We start from the raw sequence: 19,920 nt of genomic DNA, 5'->3' as shown, positions 1-19,920 counted from the left end.
CGTGTTTACAGCATATGCAAACATGTTTCTCATTAGTGTTTATTTACTGCCACAGGAATCACTTTGAATGCTAATCTTAGCGGAGATGGTTTTCTTAAAATAAACCCAGATCACATTGGGTTTTATCGTGTAAACTATGAAGCAGAAACTTGGGATTGGATAGCTGAGACTCTCTCCTCAAACCACATGGTAAGGCACAGCCGTGGTTAAGAACTATTGTAATTTTGTTGCAAGAACAGCATTTTAACAATACTAATTTTTTCCCCAGTGCTCTTTGCTTTGAGAATCATGGCTTTTGCATTTCTCCCTCTTTCAGAACTTCTCTTCTGCTGACCGGTCAAGTTTTATCGATGATGCTTTTGCTCTGGCAAGGTATGTTTTAAAATAAGGTTAGGTCACTTAAAATACCCCGAGTTTTCCCATACGTCTTTAAAATTAATTGCAATTACATATGACTTTTTAATTGGAAATACCCAAACGTCTGTATTTTAAGCACTATTGTTATTTTTTGCCCACCCCTTTTAAAATTCATATGATTGTTATAACGAATACTGATATTAGCTGTTCACAGAAATGCAAGCTTCCCACCGCCAGCCCCCTCCCCTGTTAGAATGGAGTATGAGTTACTCCGTTTCAGGGTCTTTTAATTAGTAATATTGATTAGAGGGTACCTTGGACTGGTGAAATGACTCAAAGGGTAAAAATGGCCTCTGCCAAGGCTGCCAACCTGAGTTATAGCCCAGGACCCACTTGACAGGAGGAGAGATGTAATTACCATATACTGTCCTCTTACCTCCTCGTGTGCACAGCATCAGGCCCATCCCCCTAAAAGAGCAAGTGAAATACAAATGACACGGTTTTAAATACATCTTCAGAATTTGACTTAACAAATGCACAGCCCGTTTCAGTTCTGTGAGCCCACACGTACTACTAGATACTTTGGACTAGAATTGCGAGTTTTTATCTAGGTTACTGGGACAAGAACAAGTCACAGTGCTCTAGCATTGGCTAGCATTCGGACATTATTCTAGACATTTCACTTTTTTTTTTCTTTGTGACCCGAGAGTAACCTGAACTTAGAGAAAGGTAAGAAATCTAGATTGGGGAGTAGAGGAACCGTGACCATGGCTTCTCGACTTTTGCGGGTCACCTGACCAGAATAATAATTTGTTAAGCTTCTCATCCTCTGCAGGAACCAGATACACAGCTGGTTTGACTTCTGTGTTTTTTGGTAGCTTTGTCTAAACATGAGAGTCAGATATATGCTAATTCCTCTGGAAGTTTCTTCTAACTTCGGCCTGAGCTAGGTGTCATTCTTGTATGCTGGTCCTTTCTAACAGTACTATATTGTCATTGCTTATTATTATCTATACAGCCCAAGAAACATTCTTAGGAGGATGGGCGTCCAAACCCAGCTCGTGACAACGTGTTCAGTAGCTACTAGCCAAGCAGATCAATGACTAGTTGGATAGGATAGCAAGCAGAAACGTTTCACATAAACTCCTTAGAAAACTCAGGGGAAGTCAAAAATTGTCATCAATTTTCAAAGGGTTAAAACAATAGGATTTATTTATTATTTATTTATTTATTTATTTATTTATTTATTTATTTATTTAAACTCAACAAACATCCTGGTTCTGTAGAAACTGGAGTAAGTCTCCTAACCTCTGTCTGGATCAATCTCCTTATAGAAAACTGGAGATGACCTCAAAAGACTATTGTAAGAATCCACGAGAAAATAGGCACGTGGAACCTAAAAGATGATTTTTTTTTAACAAGTGCCTATCAAATTCTATTACTTGACCAAAATATATGCCCCTTGGATTTTTAACAGCAAAGATGTATTTCCCAAAGTGCTTCTGCAATGCTCCCTGAACCTTACAGGGAGAGGTAGAGGTGTATAATTTAGGGCTAAGCCTTCAATCTCCACTTACGTGCAGGACCTTGGGCAGTCACGTCTTCATTCATCACTGTTCACCGCATAGACTTCTCTGGATTCAGTTCTTGGATATCATCATTCAAAATACAAGCTTTACTGACAATTTTCCTATTTCATTTTTTTCTCAAATACATCCGAACTAAACTTTTAAAAAAGCTTTTCCATACATTTTTGTGGGACTGAGGACCATGGTATTGTGGTATCTGTTGAGACTCAACAATAAATGCAATGTCTTTTCCTTCTCTTTTTACAGGATTTATTTATTTTTATTTGCGTGTATGTATTCACTCACATATGTGTGGGGACGCATAGAGGTCAGACTTGGGCATCCTCTAGAACTAGAATTGTAAGCAGCCTCCTGAGAGGGGTGTTGAGAACTGAGGTCTTCTGTAAGAACAGCAGCTCTGAAGGGCAGAGTTGTTTTTTTTTAATTACTTAGCAGAGGAATTCTCATGCACATGAAATGCTAGGGTCCCTATATTGGTCCTTTCAATTGAAAGTCTGGTTTTCAATTAATCGTCTTAATTATTTTCGCTCTCAGAGCTCAACTTCTGGATTATGAGAAGGCCCTGAACTTGACCAGGTATCTCACATCAGAAAAGGATTTCTTACCATGGGAGAGAGTCATTTCAGCTGTAAGCTACATCATTAGCATGTTTGAAGATGACAGAGAGCTGTACCCCCTGATAGAGGTAACATTAACTTTATCAGTATACCACACATGTAAATGTTCAGTCATATACCACACATGTAAATGTTCAGTCATATACCACACATGTAAATGTTCAGTCATATACCACACATGTAAATGTTCAGTCATATACCACACATGTAAATTTCAGTCATATACCATACATGTAAATGTTCAGCCATATACCATACATGTAAATGTTCAGTCATATTCCACACATGTAAATGTTCAGTCCTATACCACACATGTAAATGTTCAGTGATATACCACACATGTGAATGTTCAGTCATATACCACACATGTAAATGTTCAGTCCTATACCACACATGTAAATGTTCAGCCATATACCACACATGTAAATGTTCAGTCCTATACCACACATGTAAATGTTCAGTCATATACCACACATGTAAATGTTCAGTCGACGGGGGTGGTTCAGGGGAAGGACCCCTTGGGTAATATCTATCCGCCCCATGAAATTAAGAGATAAGGACTTGACTAGTCAATGCAGTGGGCTGTCTGATCTTTTTCACTCTTGAGTGTTTAGTATTGTGTTTCTGTATGTCTCTAAAATTTTAGTATCAAAATGACTATAAGACTATTTCATTTAAAATTTTAACACTCTAAACTATACATTAGGACCCACTTTTAAATGGGTCTATCTGCTAAAATAAATTTATTTTTTAACAAAATATAACAAAGTAAAAAACGTTGTACTTCCTTACCCTTATCGCGGCGCTGGGATTTTTGTTTTAAGCTTTTCACCCCTGTTTATCTTTTCTTTGTCATTTGCATAGCTCTTCGGCAGTTGCTTGCAATTTGAAACAAATTCTGGATCTCAATCCAGTGATTTTGTGTGGTAAATGAAAGACCTCAGAAACGTGATCTGATACTTGTGGTATTTGATTTGTGATATCAAAAATGATTTTGATATTTCGAGTGTAAGTTTCACTCGTGTCCTAGGAATATTAGAGTTCTTGCCTGCTTGTGGTAATAGGATAGGGAAGATTCCCACAGACTCACCCAATCTAGACAGAGCCCTCCCTGGGATTCCCTTCTCCTGTGCTTCTGACTCTAGAGTGATTTCTCTGCTTAGGACTGAAGGAAAATTCAGTGTTATGAAATGTGAACACTTCTATTTTTCTAAGCACTGGCCCAAACATCTCATGGAAGATTACAATGGGGGCTCTAGGTTGACAGAAGACGCAGAGAGGTAGGCAGGTTCTTACTCACGGCTTCTTGTGCTTCCCTTTCAGACATACTTCCGAAGCCAAGTGAAGCCCATTGCGGATTCTCTGGGATGGCAGGATACCGGAAGCCACATCACAAAGTTATTTCTTACCTTTTAAAAGCTAACATTCACTTAACATTTGTGTATTTGTGTTTTGAGATAAGCTGAACATATGTTGAGGCCCTGGTTCTGTGGTTGCTTTTTTTTTAAGGTTACTCCGGGCCTCTGTATTAGGATTCGCATGCAAGATGGGAGACGGAGAAGCCTTGGGCAATGCTTCCCAGTTATTTGAGGCCTGGCTGAAAGGGAATGAAAGGTGACTTCCTGGTGTTTGCCGGTGGAGAAGATTTTAAACAGAGTGTGAATAAACACAGAAAATGCCTGAAACATTGTTTCTTCTTGCAGCATTCCTGTGAACCTCAGGCTGCTGGTGTATCGCTATGGAATGCAGAACTCTGGCAATGAGGCAGCGTGGAACTATACTCTAGAGCAGTACCAGAAAACATCTCTAGCACAAGAGAAAGAAAAGCTGCTCTATGGGTTAGCTTCGGTGAAGGATGTTACACTCTTGGCAAGGTAAACTGTTTGCTGTTTGCTTTGTGGTCCTGGGGATTAAATCCACCCAATGCTTTGTTTATTCGCTCATACCAGGCCAGTCTTGGAGCGTTACTATGTACACTTACTTGTAATTTAGTTTTTCATTTCTTTCAGTTTTTTCCTTTGTTTGTTTTCTAGACAGGGTCTTACTGGATGGCCCTGCATTAACATTAAAGCAGTGAGTGTCCCTGCCTCTGCTTGCCACCAGGCCTGACAGGTTTTAATGTGTAACTTAAAATAAATTCGAGGGACTGGAGAGATGGCTCAGCAGTTAGGGACGCTGGTTGTTCTTTCAGAGGACCCCAGTTCAACTCCAGCACCCACACGGTGGCCCACAAGTGCATAACGACCACGGGAGCTGATGGCCTCTAAGAGCACCAGGCTTTTAAGTAGGGCACAGATACATACACGTGAAATAATAATAAAAAAATTAAATAACTAAAGTAAAATTGGTTTAGATTAAATAGAGAACATGACCATCCTGACATCTGTCAAAACATTCTGCTAGATGGCATGGTGATAATTATATTTTTTAAAAAATTAGCAGCTCCTTTGAGCTCGTTTTGGCAAGATTCTTATGGATGCAGGCATAGAAGAAAAGCTGTACAACAAAGCGAAACACCTTCAGGGCTCACTGTATCAGTATGGTTTCTAGAATTTCGGTGGCCTGGTGTGTCGAAATGTTTCCCTAAGACATTCCTTGGGAAAGACAAATTGTACCCCCTTATCATATCTGCCTAGTAATCGGTTTTAGTGGTTAACGGTTTTTATAATCCATTTGTGAATTTGAAGCAGTATGTTCTAGACTTCAGAGTGATGACCATAACAAAGCAAGGTTTGGCAGCAAGTTTGGGGTGAAGTGAGGGGTTCCCTGGAATCCCTTGCTTGTCTGAGCATATGATAATATTTCACACGAAACCGGGTGTATTCGTACAACTGCAAGTGCCTAAAAAGGTAGCCACCTCTGCTTTCTATTTGAGTGGATCTAAAAGCCAGTACAACGAGGAGTCAGTGATGTCGGCTGCTTTTGTCTGCAAGTCTGGTTTTTAAATGAATAGTTAAACCCAAAGCCTAGTTTATGTAGTCTATTAAAGTAAGTATCCAAGGGTCTCCTCATTTCCATATTTTCTGTTTATACAAAGGAGACACACATCCTTTTGTAGTGATGCAGAGAGGGTTCACTCTGTTTCTTCCTGGTCTTCCTTAAGGAATTTATCTAATTTGATCCTGGGCCAAGTCTACTGGGTTTTAGCCAGTCACATTTTACGTGCTAGAACACTGCCTGTCTTCTAGCGATGGATGCTGCGGTCACAGTCAAGCCTTCTGCTCACAAAGTACTTGTGCTGAGCAATACTTTAGTTTGCCTAGAGGATTTTTTTCAGCATCCCTACACATCTTTCTTTTTGAGACTGAAAATAAGTCTAGGGTTCCCCTATGCAGCTGACAAGCCAAAGCAACATGGTTGTTCCTTAAACGATTCTGTACTGGGCATTTCACAAAGGCAGATATTGTCCTTTCCCTTGAAGAAGGAAAGGACAGAGTGGCGTTTTCTAATGTCCCACGGCACGCGAACTGACCTTAAAACTTGAGTTTGCCTCTGTCTCGTGGTACATTTCTCAGGCCAAATGTCTTCCTTCTCTACGGCTGTGCCAGAGCACCCACGAAAACAACTTAAAGTGGAGAAAGATTACTTGTGACTCACGGCTTGGAGATCTGAGTTCACATTGCAATGCTCTTGGGCCTGACAGAAGGCAGTGACACCACAGTAAAAAAGTCAGTAGAAGGAATGCTGCTCACCACAGGGCAGCCAGGAAACGGGGAGAAGCAGAGGAGGAAGCAGAGATACATCCCTCGGAGGGATCCACTTCCTTCAAGTAAGCAGCATATTGAGCTAAACATTCACCACAATGGACAGATCCACTGATGGAGATGACACTATGAGAGTGCAAATACTTCTAATGCATTGCCACCGGAGGACCACTGCCAACTACAGACCTTTGGGGCCATTTTATGTCTAGACTCCAGCGTTAAGTCTGCTCGACCTCGATATATTATAAAATGTCAGAAAAAAAACTATACATTTTTTTCCTTCTTGATAAAGATTATTTCTCTAGTCTACCTCACATCTCAAGTTGAACAGTGATCTTTTAAATGTAGTTATTAGCTCTTATTTCCTCTAAATATAGGAATGGTCCAAGTCACATGCAAGAAGCCATTGAATGAGACAAGAAGATGATAAAAATATATCTGATTAGCAGTAGATAATTTTGAGGTACCTTTTTCATAGTAAACAAACCATGTGGTGAATTCAGATGGAAATAATTCTAATAACAATATGGATTTAGATACTCTAGTTAACACCACAACATAACAATTGATGAATTGCTCTTTAATTTATCCTGGATTTATTTGTATTAAACTATAATTATATCTAGATAACGTATATTAACAAGTAAAGTTTAAGTTTTGTCCCATAGAATAAGACCTAAAGCTTTTATTTACATATACTTTTTTTTTAAATTCAGTGGGATAATAGAAAAGTAAGTGCTTGTAGTCAATAATTGGTCTTTTATCAGAGCAATTGTTCAAATTTAATTTTAACTGTTTTGATATTTCTAAAATAAGTTTTAAATTAGTTGAATTCTCAACAACCATTTTAATATTTAATACTAACTAAATTTAAATGATTAGATTTAGGTGTTTGTATTTCAGTATTCACCAAAACTAGAGGTTATTCTCTTTTTTTAAAAAATTATTTATTTAATGTTAATGTATTTGAGTACACTGTAGCTGTCTTCAGACACACCAGAAGAGGGCATCGGATCCCATTGTGAACAGTTGTGAGCCACCTTATGATTGCTGGGAATTGAACTCAGGACCTCAAGAAGAGCAGCCAGTGCTCTTAACCGCTGAGCCATCTCTCCAGCCCTGAGGTTATTCTTTAAGAAGTTACACACACTAATTTTTAAAAACATCTCTCCCCAGTTGTCATATTTAACTCACTCCGTCAGTTGACACCTCAAGAATTGAGTTGCTGGGATGAAAGCTATGGGAAATTTAGGCGACGGTTAAAAGTCAACGTTCACTTGGAAGTCGTTTTCTTCTTGCTTTCTCTTAGGTATCTGGAAATGCTCAAAGACCCCAATATTATTAAAACTCAGGACGTATTTACAGTCATCCGCTACATCTCCTACAACAGCTATGGGAAAAGCATGGCCTGGAACTGGATCCAACTCAACTGGGACTATCTGGTCAACAGGTGGGATGATCAGATAGTGTTCTCTTGCTCTCCTTGTTTGACACACTCTACAGGCGCCATCTTGTTCTCTTTGGTGTGTTTTCTCTGACCGCTCTACCATACTGAACTAGTGTATTGCTGGGGATAAAGGACCACAGCACTGTTCTTCTGGGCATACTCATTTAGGCACAATTCTTTCCTCTTAAAGTTACTATTTCCAGTTGGTCCACAGGATTCTGAGATCTGGAGAGAGAACTAAATTGAACTCTTTTTCTGTTTAGTTACTATGAGTTGATATGGGGCTGGAGAGATAGCTCAGTGGATAAGGGCACTGGCTACTCTTCCAGAAGACCTGGGTTCAATTCCCAGCACCACATGGAAGCTCACAACTGTTTATAACTCCAGTTTTAGGGAATCCGACACCCTCACATAGACGTGCATGAAGGTGAACCACAAGTGACCGCGAAAATAGTGACAATATATGAATTAATATAATTCTCCCTGCTACACTGTTGCAGATAAATGTCAGATAGGTGTTTAGTTCTCAGCTACTATTTGCTGAAAAGTAGATCAGAGTTCCTGGAGTTGGGCTCCGAGAAGAGCACTATGTCTCCAGAACTCTTATGTGTAGAACTTTTCATCTCTCTTGACAAGATAACAAAGTCTAAGTATTCCGAGTGCTTCTTAAAGGAGAACTACATTTCTCAGGCAATCATACTTTGGGAGGTGGGATGGGTGGAAACTTGCTGTATTCACTTGTGTGTATGCGTGTTTGCATGTGTGTGTGCTTGTACATGTGCGGTGCATACACACATGTAGTTTCTTGGTCCTGGGGACTGGAAGATCCAGGACTTTGTGTTCTCAAAGCAAAAAGCAAACACTCTATGACTGACCTATACTCATGCGTGGTAATAGCAACTTGAACATGAGAACTGCCAGTGACCACAGAAGAGCCGAGCGAATGAGAGCTGTTTCTCCAGAACCTCCTATTGCTTTAGCCCCATGCAGAGAATGTGCTGCTGTCCTTGGCTCTGAGCCTCTAAGTACAATGCTCATTTTCGGTTAAAGAGACCCTGGTTTGGTGGACTATAAAATAGAATATAGACTAAGTATGTTTCCCAAGTAAACATGTACACATTGATGAAAGGCCGTTCGACTTGTGAGCCTCATGTTAGGAAGTCTCTGTCTTCTTACTCTTCCCTGTCAACAGAGGTTCCTTGCTGTCCCATGGCCACAGGGATGAATTTTACTCTTTCCACCGGTACCACTGGGTCTATGTTCCTTTTCCTTCGGAGATGTACACTGTTTTCTAGCTTTCAGCTAAACTGTCCTACATTGCTTTGGCCTGCTTCCGGTGCACTTTCACCTTTCTAATTTTGTGACTGATGGGAGTGCCCACTCATTTAACTTCTTGACATTGGTCTGAGGACATGGGTGTGTACGAGTTCAGATATGTGCGTGTGTGGGTTCGTGTCCATGGTTTATCTGTTTGCAATTGCTTCTGTGAAACACTTGGTTTAAACTGGGCAGGTCCATTCAACAAGAACATGGCATCTGAGCATATTAATTAATCTTGGGGGAGGAGTACTTTTCATTCATAAAGATGGACACCGGCTGTGTGTTCTCGGTTAGCTGACAGATTTCAAGTCAACGTATGCTGCAAGAAATTTATGTTTACTTTGAAATTATTGTGAAAAGGTAAAAATATCTTTTGTTTATTATATAACCTAACAAGTAATCAGTAGAAAACGCTCATAGAGACCATAAACATCTGGCTTTAAAGTAAGCATATTAGATCTTATAAACTAAACCTTTCTTTCCGAGGACAGTTGGTTGACCGTTGTCAGAGCTAGGCCACAAGCCTCGCCTAAGGTTTTGAATATTTCTTCATCATTGGCTGCTCTAACATCCATGAGACATTATTGCAGACGGCCCCAGCACAAAATCATACAATAGCTACATGTGTGTTACACAAAAGGCATTATTAATTACATTTGAAGAAATAGAATTTCCCTATGAAACATTATTAAAGACAAGTTAAATAGAAACAAGCTGAACTTTATTCAGATATTTCCAAACTCCTGAATGCCTTCCAAATTTTGGTTTGAGTGCTGTTTCTGCCTGTGTTTCTGAAGAACTGACCGTTAGCCTCAAATACATAATCTGTTTTTCTATTAAGCTTTCTGACTGCTGTTTACCAGGCCACTCCCGGGTTCTCCAGTTTGAGGCTTAACCTTAATCTATGTGGGAAATGACTCTTCACCCTTGTGTCTCCTAAACCCTCAGGTGACAACCCTGAGGATCAGTGACCTCAGTAGGTTGGCAGTGGGGTGTGATCAGATTTGATTTTAGTTTGTTATGGGCCAAACAATTCAATAATTTTGACATACTGAACATGACGAAAACATTTAAACATTATCTCAAAATAATTTAATAAGCATTTAATTATAAGTTTTGAGTAATTCAAAAATAATTGCTATGTGATCTAATATTAGGTTTACAAATATTAAGTCAAAGAAGTCATCTAAGTTTTTCAAGCCATTTAAGATATACTTGGAGGGCTGGAGAGATGGCTCAGCGGTTAAGAGCACTGACTGCTCTTCCAGAGGTCCTGAGTTCAAATCCCAGCAGCCATATGGTGGCTCACAACCCTCTGTCATGGGATCTGATGCCCTCTTCTGGTGTGTCTGAAGACAGCTACAGTGTATGCATATACATGAATCGTTAAAAAAAGATATACTTGAATTCTTATTGTGGTTCTATGTCTTCTTTGATGAAGACACAGAATGTTTCTGCACTCCATATGAGGTGGGACCCTAGAGATGAGCATAATTTGCTGCAGGGTAGGGAGTGTTTAGACAAATACTTGCAGTTTTTGTTGCTAGTGCCCAAATATTTCTTTTCGTTTTGAGTTACTAAGACTCAAACAATAATTATACAGAAATTATAGGCCATTCAAATAACTATGACTTGCAATTAGCAGCTGTTCTTGGGACTCATAGTCTCTCACTGCAGCAACAAACATATTTTGCTCCTGAAAAATTTCCATCTACTTCTTACAACACTGATATGAGGACCCTTCAGAGGCTGCAGGGGATAATAATGTCTAAGTAATCTATAAAACGGAATTGGTCAGAAATAATTCCACCGTCAGTCAGAGACGTTCTTGAGTTATTTCTCTATGAGTGCTTATTAGATACATGTGGACTCACATTAGCCACATGTTTTTATAATTTACTCTTTTCATATCATATTGCTACCAAATGAAAGAATTTTAGGATTTCTGGTAAATGACACTTTGCAGTAACTGCCCATTTTCCCAGGAAATTCCTGTACTCAGTGTTGTTCTTAAGTATCCTAGTTATCATTTTATTTCATTTTTTATTGGAAATTTTTCTTATTTGTATGTATGGGTGTTTTGCCTGCATATGTGTATATGTATCACGTGCATGTCTGGTGGCTGGAGAGGCCAGAAGAAGGCATCAGATCTTCCGAGACTGGAGTCACAGATAGTTGTGAGTCACCCTGAGGATGCTCAGGATTGCACCCTGGTCTTCTAGGAGAGCAACAAGTATTCTTAACTGTTGAGCTCTCTCTCTAACCCCTAACACCTCATTTTAAATTATAATTCTTCCCTCTAGTGAGTAATACAGTGCACACATTATGTGCCAGGCTCGATCTTAGGCATTGGGGCTGCAATGAAAAGGACGAACAGACCCAATTCTGGTTTTGCAGAACTTAAGGCGTTGGTGAGAGCAATGTTATTGCATCAAGAATTTCACAAATGCATGCATGCATACAACCTTAGTAATTACCCAGAGAAAAGACTCGGGGTACACCAAAAATAATGCAAAGGGGAAACGAAGCAACTTGAAGAAGTTGGAGGGGGTTGGGGATTTGGCTCAGTGGCAGAGCGCTTGCCTAGGAAGCGCAAGGCCCTGGGTTCCGTCCCCAGCTCCGAAAAAAAAAGAACCAAAAAAAAAAAAAAAAAAAGAAGTTGGAGGCAAGGTCTCCCTAAGGAAGGGCGGGCTGAACTGAAGGAAGGATGGGAATGAGCTGGATAAACAAAAGCTGAACGATCTTGGCTGAGGCTACCAGGAAAGAAAGGGATAAAGGTCAAAGGGGATCGAGTCGTGTTAAAATTTGACTTTTAGTCTGAGAGCAGTGATAACTCAGTCACTAGACGCTTGAAGCAAAGTGAAACGATGGGTTTATTCCAGAAACGAATGCTTCGGTTGGCAGTGAGGAAGCATAGGCGCGGGGGAGACCAGAGTGGATTTCAGAAACACAGTTAGTTTCTTCAGTAGGCCCAGCAACAGACAGTGGTCAACTGGCAGCAAAAGAAAGTGAGAATTGGACCATGTAGCAATAGTGAAGAGGAAGGGCTCACAGGCATGGAGGGGTATCGGAGTAAAAGAAGGCTTCAGCTTGCTAAGTATAATCTATCTAGCATCTATCTATCTAGCTCTATTTTTCTATCTATCTATCTATCTATATCTATCTATCTATCTCTATCTATCTATCTATCTATCTATCTATCTATCTATCTATCTATCTATCTATATCTATCTATCTACTGCCTATCTATCATCTATCATCTTCTTTCTTTGTTTCCTTCCTTCCTTCCTTCCTTCCTTCCTTCCTTCCTTCCTTCCTTCCTTCTTTCCTTCCTTCCTCTGTTCCTTTTATATTTTCCAAGACAGGGTTTCTCTGTGTAGCCTTAGCTCTTCTACAACTCACTGTAAAGACCAGGCCTGCCTTGAACTCACAGAGATCTGCTTCCTTCTGCCTCCCAAATGCTGGGATGAAAGGCGTGAGCCACCGCCCTGCTTATGTTTTTCCTTTAAGGGTAAGAGGGGAGGGTTTTTTGTTTTTGTTTTTGTTTTTTGTTTTTGCAAGAAAGATAAGGTTGCTTGCCTGATTCCACTTAAAATTTGAGTAAATTGAAGATCAAAAAAGGTCAGCTAGGTTTATGGATATAAAAGCCATTAGTAATTCTGGAAAGAGCTAGTTAGGGCATGGCGGTCAGGGGCTAACTTTCATGCAGTTCCTTTTTTTCTACTGTGGAATTTTAGGATTGAGCTCAGGGATTGCAGGGCCTGAGGGGTTTTTTTTTTTTTTTTAACATTTCTAAAGTAAGCTTTATATAGTTATTTGTAAAAGGATGGACACAGAGCAGCTGACATGGAATGAGGAAAACAAAGGTCAGATAGAGAATAAATACCTGTGTTAATGATTGGAGTCAGCACAGCACACTGGAAAGGGTACATATTGGGGATACGTGGAACAAAGCTTGATCTATTATTTATAATCTGCATGGCTACAAACAAACTCATTTCAGATTTGATCTTTAGGGTCCCTGTGTATGGATATCACCTACATACACAGTTTCCTGAAAGCTCATAAGTTGTATACATTTTAGAAGATCCTTCAATAAAACATAGTTTCATTAGTATCTTTCTTATTATCAAAGCGAAATAATAGCCTCACACTTTCCTGCTGTCAGTCTTCTATCTATCAGGGACATCACTATATAAACCCATCACAATCCTCTTTCTCCATCCTAAGGGATGCAATCTCAAACCTCTTGTAGTACCAGAAGAAAATAAAGTTGTCTAATCCAAGAGTCATGTTTCCACCAATGAATGCCAGCCTGATGTTATGAAGTCGTTGGTTTGAAATGACACAGTTGTAGCCACCGTTTTGTTCTGGGTACTCTGCTTATTACTACATATGCTTTATTTTATCCTTATAATATCATTATGAAGCCTATATACTTATATATAACTGACAAACTGGGGTGCACATAGAGGAAATAGTTTGTAAAAAGTCTCAACTGGGTTTTTACACCTAGCCTGGGTAGCTCCTTAACAGAAGGCTGGGAAGTCTCTGACTCCCTTCCCACTCTGTTCTCCCATTCTCTGTTGTGTCTCCACAGGCCAGATAGTTGGTTAGGCCTTACTTTTCCAGAACTTACATAAGTAGGCTATGCCATTCTCTCTCTCTCTCTCTCTCTCTCTCTCTCTCTCTCTCTCTCTCTCTCTCTCTCTCTTTCTCTCTCTCCTCCATCTTTATTAAATTGGGTATTTCTTATTTACATTTCAATTGTTATTAACTTTCCCAGTTTCCAGGCAAACATCCCCTTAACCCCTCCCCCTCCCCTTCTATATAGGTGTTCCCTTCCCCATCCTCCTCCCATTATCGCCCTCCCCACAACAATCCCGTTCACTGGGGGTTCAGCCTTGGCAGGACCAAGGGCTTCCCCTTCCACTGGTGCCCTTACTAGGTTATTCATTTTCATTGCTACCTATGCAGCTGGAGCCCAGGGTAAGTCCATGTATAGTCTTTGGGTAGTGGCTTAGTCCTTGGTTTTTTTTGTTTTTGTTTTTGTTTTTGGTTTGTTTTTGGTTTTATTTTTTGTTTTTATTTTTTTAATTTTCTGAGGCATCTTATATTTTCCTACTGTGTTTAGTTTCCTTTGAAATCTATTTTATACACACACATGCACACATACATGCATGCCCACACACACACATGTGCACACACATATGTGCACACATACATGAGAGCACATACTTGTGCACAAATGTGTACACACACACACACACACACACACAACTTTCTCATCTAGTAAAACATTTCATGCTTGAAAACTATTATTCTGATTTACTCTCCTCCATTTCTCTGCAGATTTACAATCAACGACAGATACCTTGGCCGGATCGTCACCATAGCCGAGCCCTTCAACACTGAGCTGCAGCTCTGGCAGGTGTGGAGACAGATTTCTTTCTCCTAGTCTAGGAAGGAACAAACTTAAACTTTCCTCTAACCAAATCCTACATCAAGAAGGGGAGAAAAATCCCTTATATCTAATTAATTGTACACTGTCGTTTTTCCTAACCTGAAAAGTGATTCAAATGACAAAGAAATAATGAGGTTGAAAAATGGAGAAACCTAAGGCCTAGGAAGGTTGGGATGGACTCGTGGAAGTGTCTCCCCTATCTAGGTGGCCATCTGTGACTCTGAGATAAGTTGGTTGAGATTTTGAGAATTCATTCAGAATTAAGAGTTTAGGGTGTTTAAAATTAATACCAAATCTCTGAAATCCCAATAAAGAAAAAAAAAAGGTTAATGTAGGACAAAGAAATGTCATGAAGTTTCCATGTCTGTATATTAGATATTGAAAAGTTTTGATTTTTATACATGTCGAAACAAAATCATTCCTATTTTTGAAAATGGCTCTAATACTCTGAGGTTTAGGGAGAATCTGGTTAGGGGCGGGTAGGAGAGAGTATAGAACTATGTCAAAGAGAAACTTTTCTTGTAAGTCTTTAGGAAATGAAAGTATATGAAACTCTCCAGACCCCTAGAATAAAAGCTGGAGAAATATTACCACACCACAGGTCACAGTGTCTACAGAACACTTTAATAAATGTGCAGCCCATAGGGAAATCCACAGAAGTGTATACTAATTATGGCGTGATGACCTCCTTCCCGATCAATGCCTCTTGTGGTTAAACAAGCTCTCAGGGGCCCCAAACCCAGAGGGGTGACTGCGCATGTGCCTGGCAGGCTCAATGCTACATACACCAGGAGATGCGGTCAATACAATCCTCCATAGGAAGAAACAAGCTAGTTTCCCAATGGAACTCTTGAAGAAGTGAAGTGGGCTGCCAATGTTTTTTCTAATTACTTCCCCCGTCTTTTCTAGATGCAGAGCTTCTTTGCAAAATATCCAAATGCTGGCGCTGGAGCAAAACCCAGAGAGCAAGTGCTGGAAACGGTGAAGAACAACATCGAGTGGCTAAAACTGAACAGAAAGTCCATCAGCGAGTGGTTCACCAGCATGCCCTAGGAGCGCTGATGCCTTCCGTTTGTGCCTCCGCTGCACTGTGGAACCTGAGGCGACCTGTTTTACAGACTGCAGAGGGAGCCTTCAAAACCAGTTCTGCTTTTGCTAAGTACCGTGTTTATGTCTCGCAAAGCTTTTTAAATTATTCCTCTTTGTCGTTGAAGGAAGATACTAATAGAGTATTTAATATACTCAGGGATTTCTGCTAAGTGTACTTTATAGGGATGTCTTTACAAACTGAAGGGTTTAATAGTCACATTAATGTCTTTAAATATCATTCCTTGTATCTTAAATCTGTGAAAATGGAGCAATTTGGTCCCAGCTTTACATTTTCAGTACCAAAGAAACACCACTTAATCTTCTCTCCTGATTGATTTTTAAAGTTTAAATACCAGTACGTGCAGGACGTATTGCCATCTTAATCTTTATTTTATTATTCAGAATTACATAGACCTAATATCATTTTATTCACAAACGTCTCACTGCTTTAAATCCTACCAAAGTAACCTTGGCTTAAGTTTTGCTCAAGGATTGAATGAACGAGCCAAAAAAAAAAAAAAAAAAAAAAAAAAAAAAAAAAAAAAAAAGACTGTTGCCTTTGGTCTTACAAAAGCAATCAGACGACGCTGTATTCTTTAAAAAAAAATAAATTTAAATTATTACCTTGAAAAACACATTGTTTCCCAGTGTCACCTTACTCCTGAGTGAATGTGATGGCAGCAGTCCCCAAATAACTTGGCACATTACAAGTATGCTTCAAGAGCCTGACCTTGGTCATGCATGATGCTCTCTTGTCTCTCCTGATGCATGCTAAGTTCCTTCAACGCTATGAAATTGGCGGGCATGGGGTGCTTAACTGTGCTCCATGGATTTTTATGGGGAAGAGTGAAAGTAATCGGCAACTGTTCAGGAAAGAGAGAAGGAGGATTTAAATTTAGCTTCGCCCTCCCTGGCAGCAAAAGTGTGAAAAGGGAGAAACTGGAGGTCATCCTGGAGCATAGCTGCATATCTAAGGATATGTCTTCTTATGGATAGATTTTACCTATAAATCTTTATATCCAGTATGGAATACCACTGATAAAAATTATATATATATTATATATATAGATTATATATATGTTATACACACATATATTATATATATGTATATGTATATGTATATGTATATGTATATATATATATATATGTATATACCAATAAGAAGGCTCACAGTGACAACCTATGTTCTATTCCCAGGCTCCATAGGGTAGGAGAGAACCCAGGCCTGCTGATTGTCCTCTGACCTTCAGACATGTGCTGCGGTGTGGTGTATGATGTGTGTGTGTGTGTGTGTGTGTGTGTGTGTGTGTGTGTGTGTGTATGTGTGTGTGCAGGGGTTTGTGTTTATAGGGAGGTATGGGTGTGTATGTACCATGATCATGTGCACACATACTAAATTAATAAATAAGAGAATTAGTTTATGTATGTGCCTGGATGGAAGACATCAGTTTCATAGAAGCTGGTGGCCAGGGTCTGTTGATTGTGGCACTTGACGCCCAATCGCTCACAATGGCAGTCCAGTAGGCAGAGCAGACAGAATTCCTGTTTTCTATCTGTTCCACTTAGAAAAGTCTAAATTTATTTGGAAAATTCAGGACTGGTTTGAGGAGAATTAGGACATATGTACACAATAAAAAAATCTCATCTTTCACTTTATTTACATAATAGGCCCTTAGCCATGTACCCCACTGCCATACTTACAGTTGTCTGAGGTCAACAAGTGGTTTTAAAGGAGTAATGGAGGAAGCGAGCTTGGTGGGGTGGGGGCGGCGACAAAAAGGGCAGAAAGGATACTGACTGGCTCCAGAACCAGGGTTTCATCCGTTCTGACGCTCCTTTAGAACACCCTTGAATATTAAATGGCCACAGATAAAAGTAAAATATTCAAATCTTCATGCCTATTAAGAGTATATGATCTCAAGACTGGCTAGATGTTGTCCATTAGCGCTGGGCCACCTCAGGGCTGGAATGCTGGACTCTGCGTCTTCACACAGCTTCAGGTCCACAGCTGATGTCCACCCGTGTGGAGTTTGGAAGACAATCAGCGAAGGAGCCACTCTTCCCGTGAGACGGAGGAGAAAAGAGTGTCAAGGGCAGACATGGGCAGGCAGCCTCTGAAGGACCCGCCCTTCCCGTTTAGCACATCTACGGTCAGGGCATTACCGTTGTGACACCTAATTTACTCATATCTGGGTGATAATAGTTTTTAATTTCTGGATCAGGAAGTGGTGGGTGTAAGGAACCCAGCACTCACCTCTTTGTTCGACTCAGGTCCCTTGAATGGCAGACACATTCTTCAGTCCCTCTACTGAATTCCTTTCTGCTTGGAGAACCTAGAGTATTTCTTGGGCTGATCCTGAAGAGATACAAATTAGAATCACAGAAGTGTATTTCCTTTTGTACTTCCACTGACCTAGTGCTTGTTTGCTGTTCACAGTTCTTCATACATATACGCTGCAGGTAGACCCCGTGTCTGGTACGGACTGATGAACCAGGGTGCACCCCCTATACATACCAAAATTCCACATTAATGCTCACAAGCTTTAGAATATGGGAGCTGTGGTGATTTGAATGAAGAATGCCACATCTCCTCAGGCCGTTGAATACTTGGTCTTCAGTGGGTGGTACTGTCTTGGGAAGGCTTAGGAGGTGTGGCCTTGTTGAAGGAGCTGTGCCATCGGAGGTAGGTATTAAGAGTTTACTCAGGCCATGTTCAGTCTCCCCTTTCTTGTTTATGCTTGTGGTTCAAGATGTGAGCCCTCAGCTGCTGGTCCAGCCATCACACCTGTCACCAGCTGCTTCCACTTCACCGTTAGGGACTCGAACCCCCTGAAACAGTAAACCCAAATGAACTTTTTCCTCTAGAAGCTGCCTTGGTTGCGGTGTTTCATAATAGCTATAAAAATGGAGTGGATGCAGGAGCATTTAAGGGATGCTGAGTAAAGACTGTTCTCTGTGGTAAAGAGAAAAAGAGACAGAGCGATGTTCGACTTCCGTATCTTGATGCTTTTATTGATTGATAGGCATTCCTGAGATGTCTTCAACACTTACTTCCCCAACGCTGCCTATGCTAAATGCAGTCACCAAATGACTAGAATTCTATTCCTAGGAATATATCCAGGAAAAGAAACCATTCATACTCACACAAAAACTCTGTCCTTGTTGTTTGAGGCAGGGATTTTCTATAGATTAAGCTGGCCTCACAGTGATCTGCCTTCTTCTTCTCGGGTGCTAGGATTGAAGGCGTGTGCCAACACTACTCAGCCAAACTCTTATGGATAGATATTCATAGAAGTGTTAACTCAAAGTAGCTCGAAAATGAACATTGGTCCAAATGCTCATCAATTAATAAAAAAACACAGCCATAATGTGAGCCATAATTTAGCCAGAGTCTGGTCACCTTCTTCTGCACCTGGATCACGCTGCACATATACCATGTAGATATACCCCTGATCTTTGAAATGTGTAAGCCTATAAATCTCTACGTTAAAGCTAGTTTAAATTGAGTTATTTTCTTTCAATTTCAGTGAAAAAGGCCCAGCAAAGAAAGTCTGTTATTTTCCCAACTGAAATGCACACACACACACACACACACACACACACACACACATACACACACACACACACACACACACACACACACACACACACCTATATGACAAATGCAGTTGAAAAGAAATCTGGGGGCTAAAAAAAGCATCGATGAGAGAAAGAACAGCAGAAGGGAGGGGAGGAGAGATTGAAGGGAGCTGAGAGCACTGTTATAATCACCACTGTACCCCGGGTATAAATATGATGAATCATTTCTCTCTCTCTTTTTTGCCAATAATTTGTTTCCTATTAGGAAAAACACAGTCATTTGTTTTTCCCTCTATTTGAAAACCAACAGAGACAGTTTGTTGGTCCGAGTTCCATGCTTGACAGCATGGTTGAAAAACCTACCTAAAAGGAGATTCATTTCAACTCCTTGTTTCTGTTCATGGTCATCTGACCTGGTTGTTTTGGGGCCTGTGGCAAGGCATAACAGCAAGGCAGAAAGGCTTGGTGCAGGAGGCTACTGACCTCATTGTGGTCAGGATAGCAGCGGTCTGGGAAGATGGCCAGGGGTCCCAAGATCCTCTTCAAATGTATATCCCAATGAACTGCATCCTTGAACTAGGTCCCACCTCTGGAAAAATGGTATGGGACCAAGCTTTCAACACATGTGTTTGTGGGAGCATTTAAAGGTTCCAATCATAACAGAGGGGTAAGGGGTTGGGGTGGGAGAAGCTGAGAGTAGTGTTATTTTGTTATCATTAAAAGTCTATCAATCATTGAAAACCCATGGGAAAAC

At 40.3% G+C, this 19,920-nt stretch overlaps 1 protein-coding gene across 1 annotated transcript in view; it reads left to right on the top strand.

The window, feature by feature from the left end:
* Positions 1-16,114, top strand: part of Enpep (glutamyl aminopeptidase) — a 69,961-nt gene extending 53,847 nt beyond the window's left edge. Inside the window, 9 exon segments of the mRNA NM_022251.2 lie at positions 56-189; positions 317-372; positions 2,481-2,631; positions 3,887-3,960; positions 4,073-4,177; positions 4,267-4,437; positions 7,577-7,717; positions 14,387-14,465; positions 15,408-16,114. Of these exon segments, the coding sequence (NP_071587.2) occupies positions 56-189; positions 317-372; positions 2,481-2,631; positions 3,887-3,960; positions 4,073-4,177; positions 4,267-4,437; positions 7,577-7,717; positions 14,387-14,465; positions 15,408-15,551 (1,055 nt within the window). The 3' untranslated portion in view covers positions 15,552-16,114.
* Positions 16,115-19,920: the final 3,806 nt, after the last annotated feature.

This window comes from Rattus norvegicus, chromosome 2, assembly GCF_036323735.1.
Source record: "Rattus norvegicus strain BN/NHsdMcwi chromosome 2, GRCr8, whole genome shotgun sequence".
In the NCBI taxonomy this organism is placed as follows: domain Eukaryota; kingdom Metazoa; phylum Chordata; class Mammalia; order Rodentia; family Muridae; genus Rattus; species Rattus norvegicus.
Note: the sequence above shows the minus strand (reverse complement) of the source record. Positions and strands in the feature narration are given on the sequence as shown.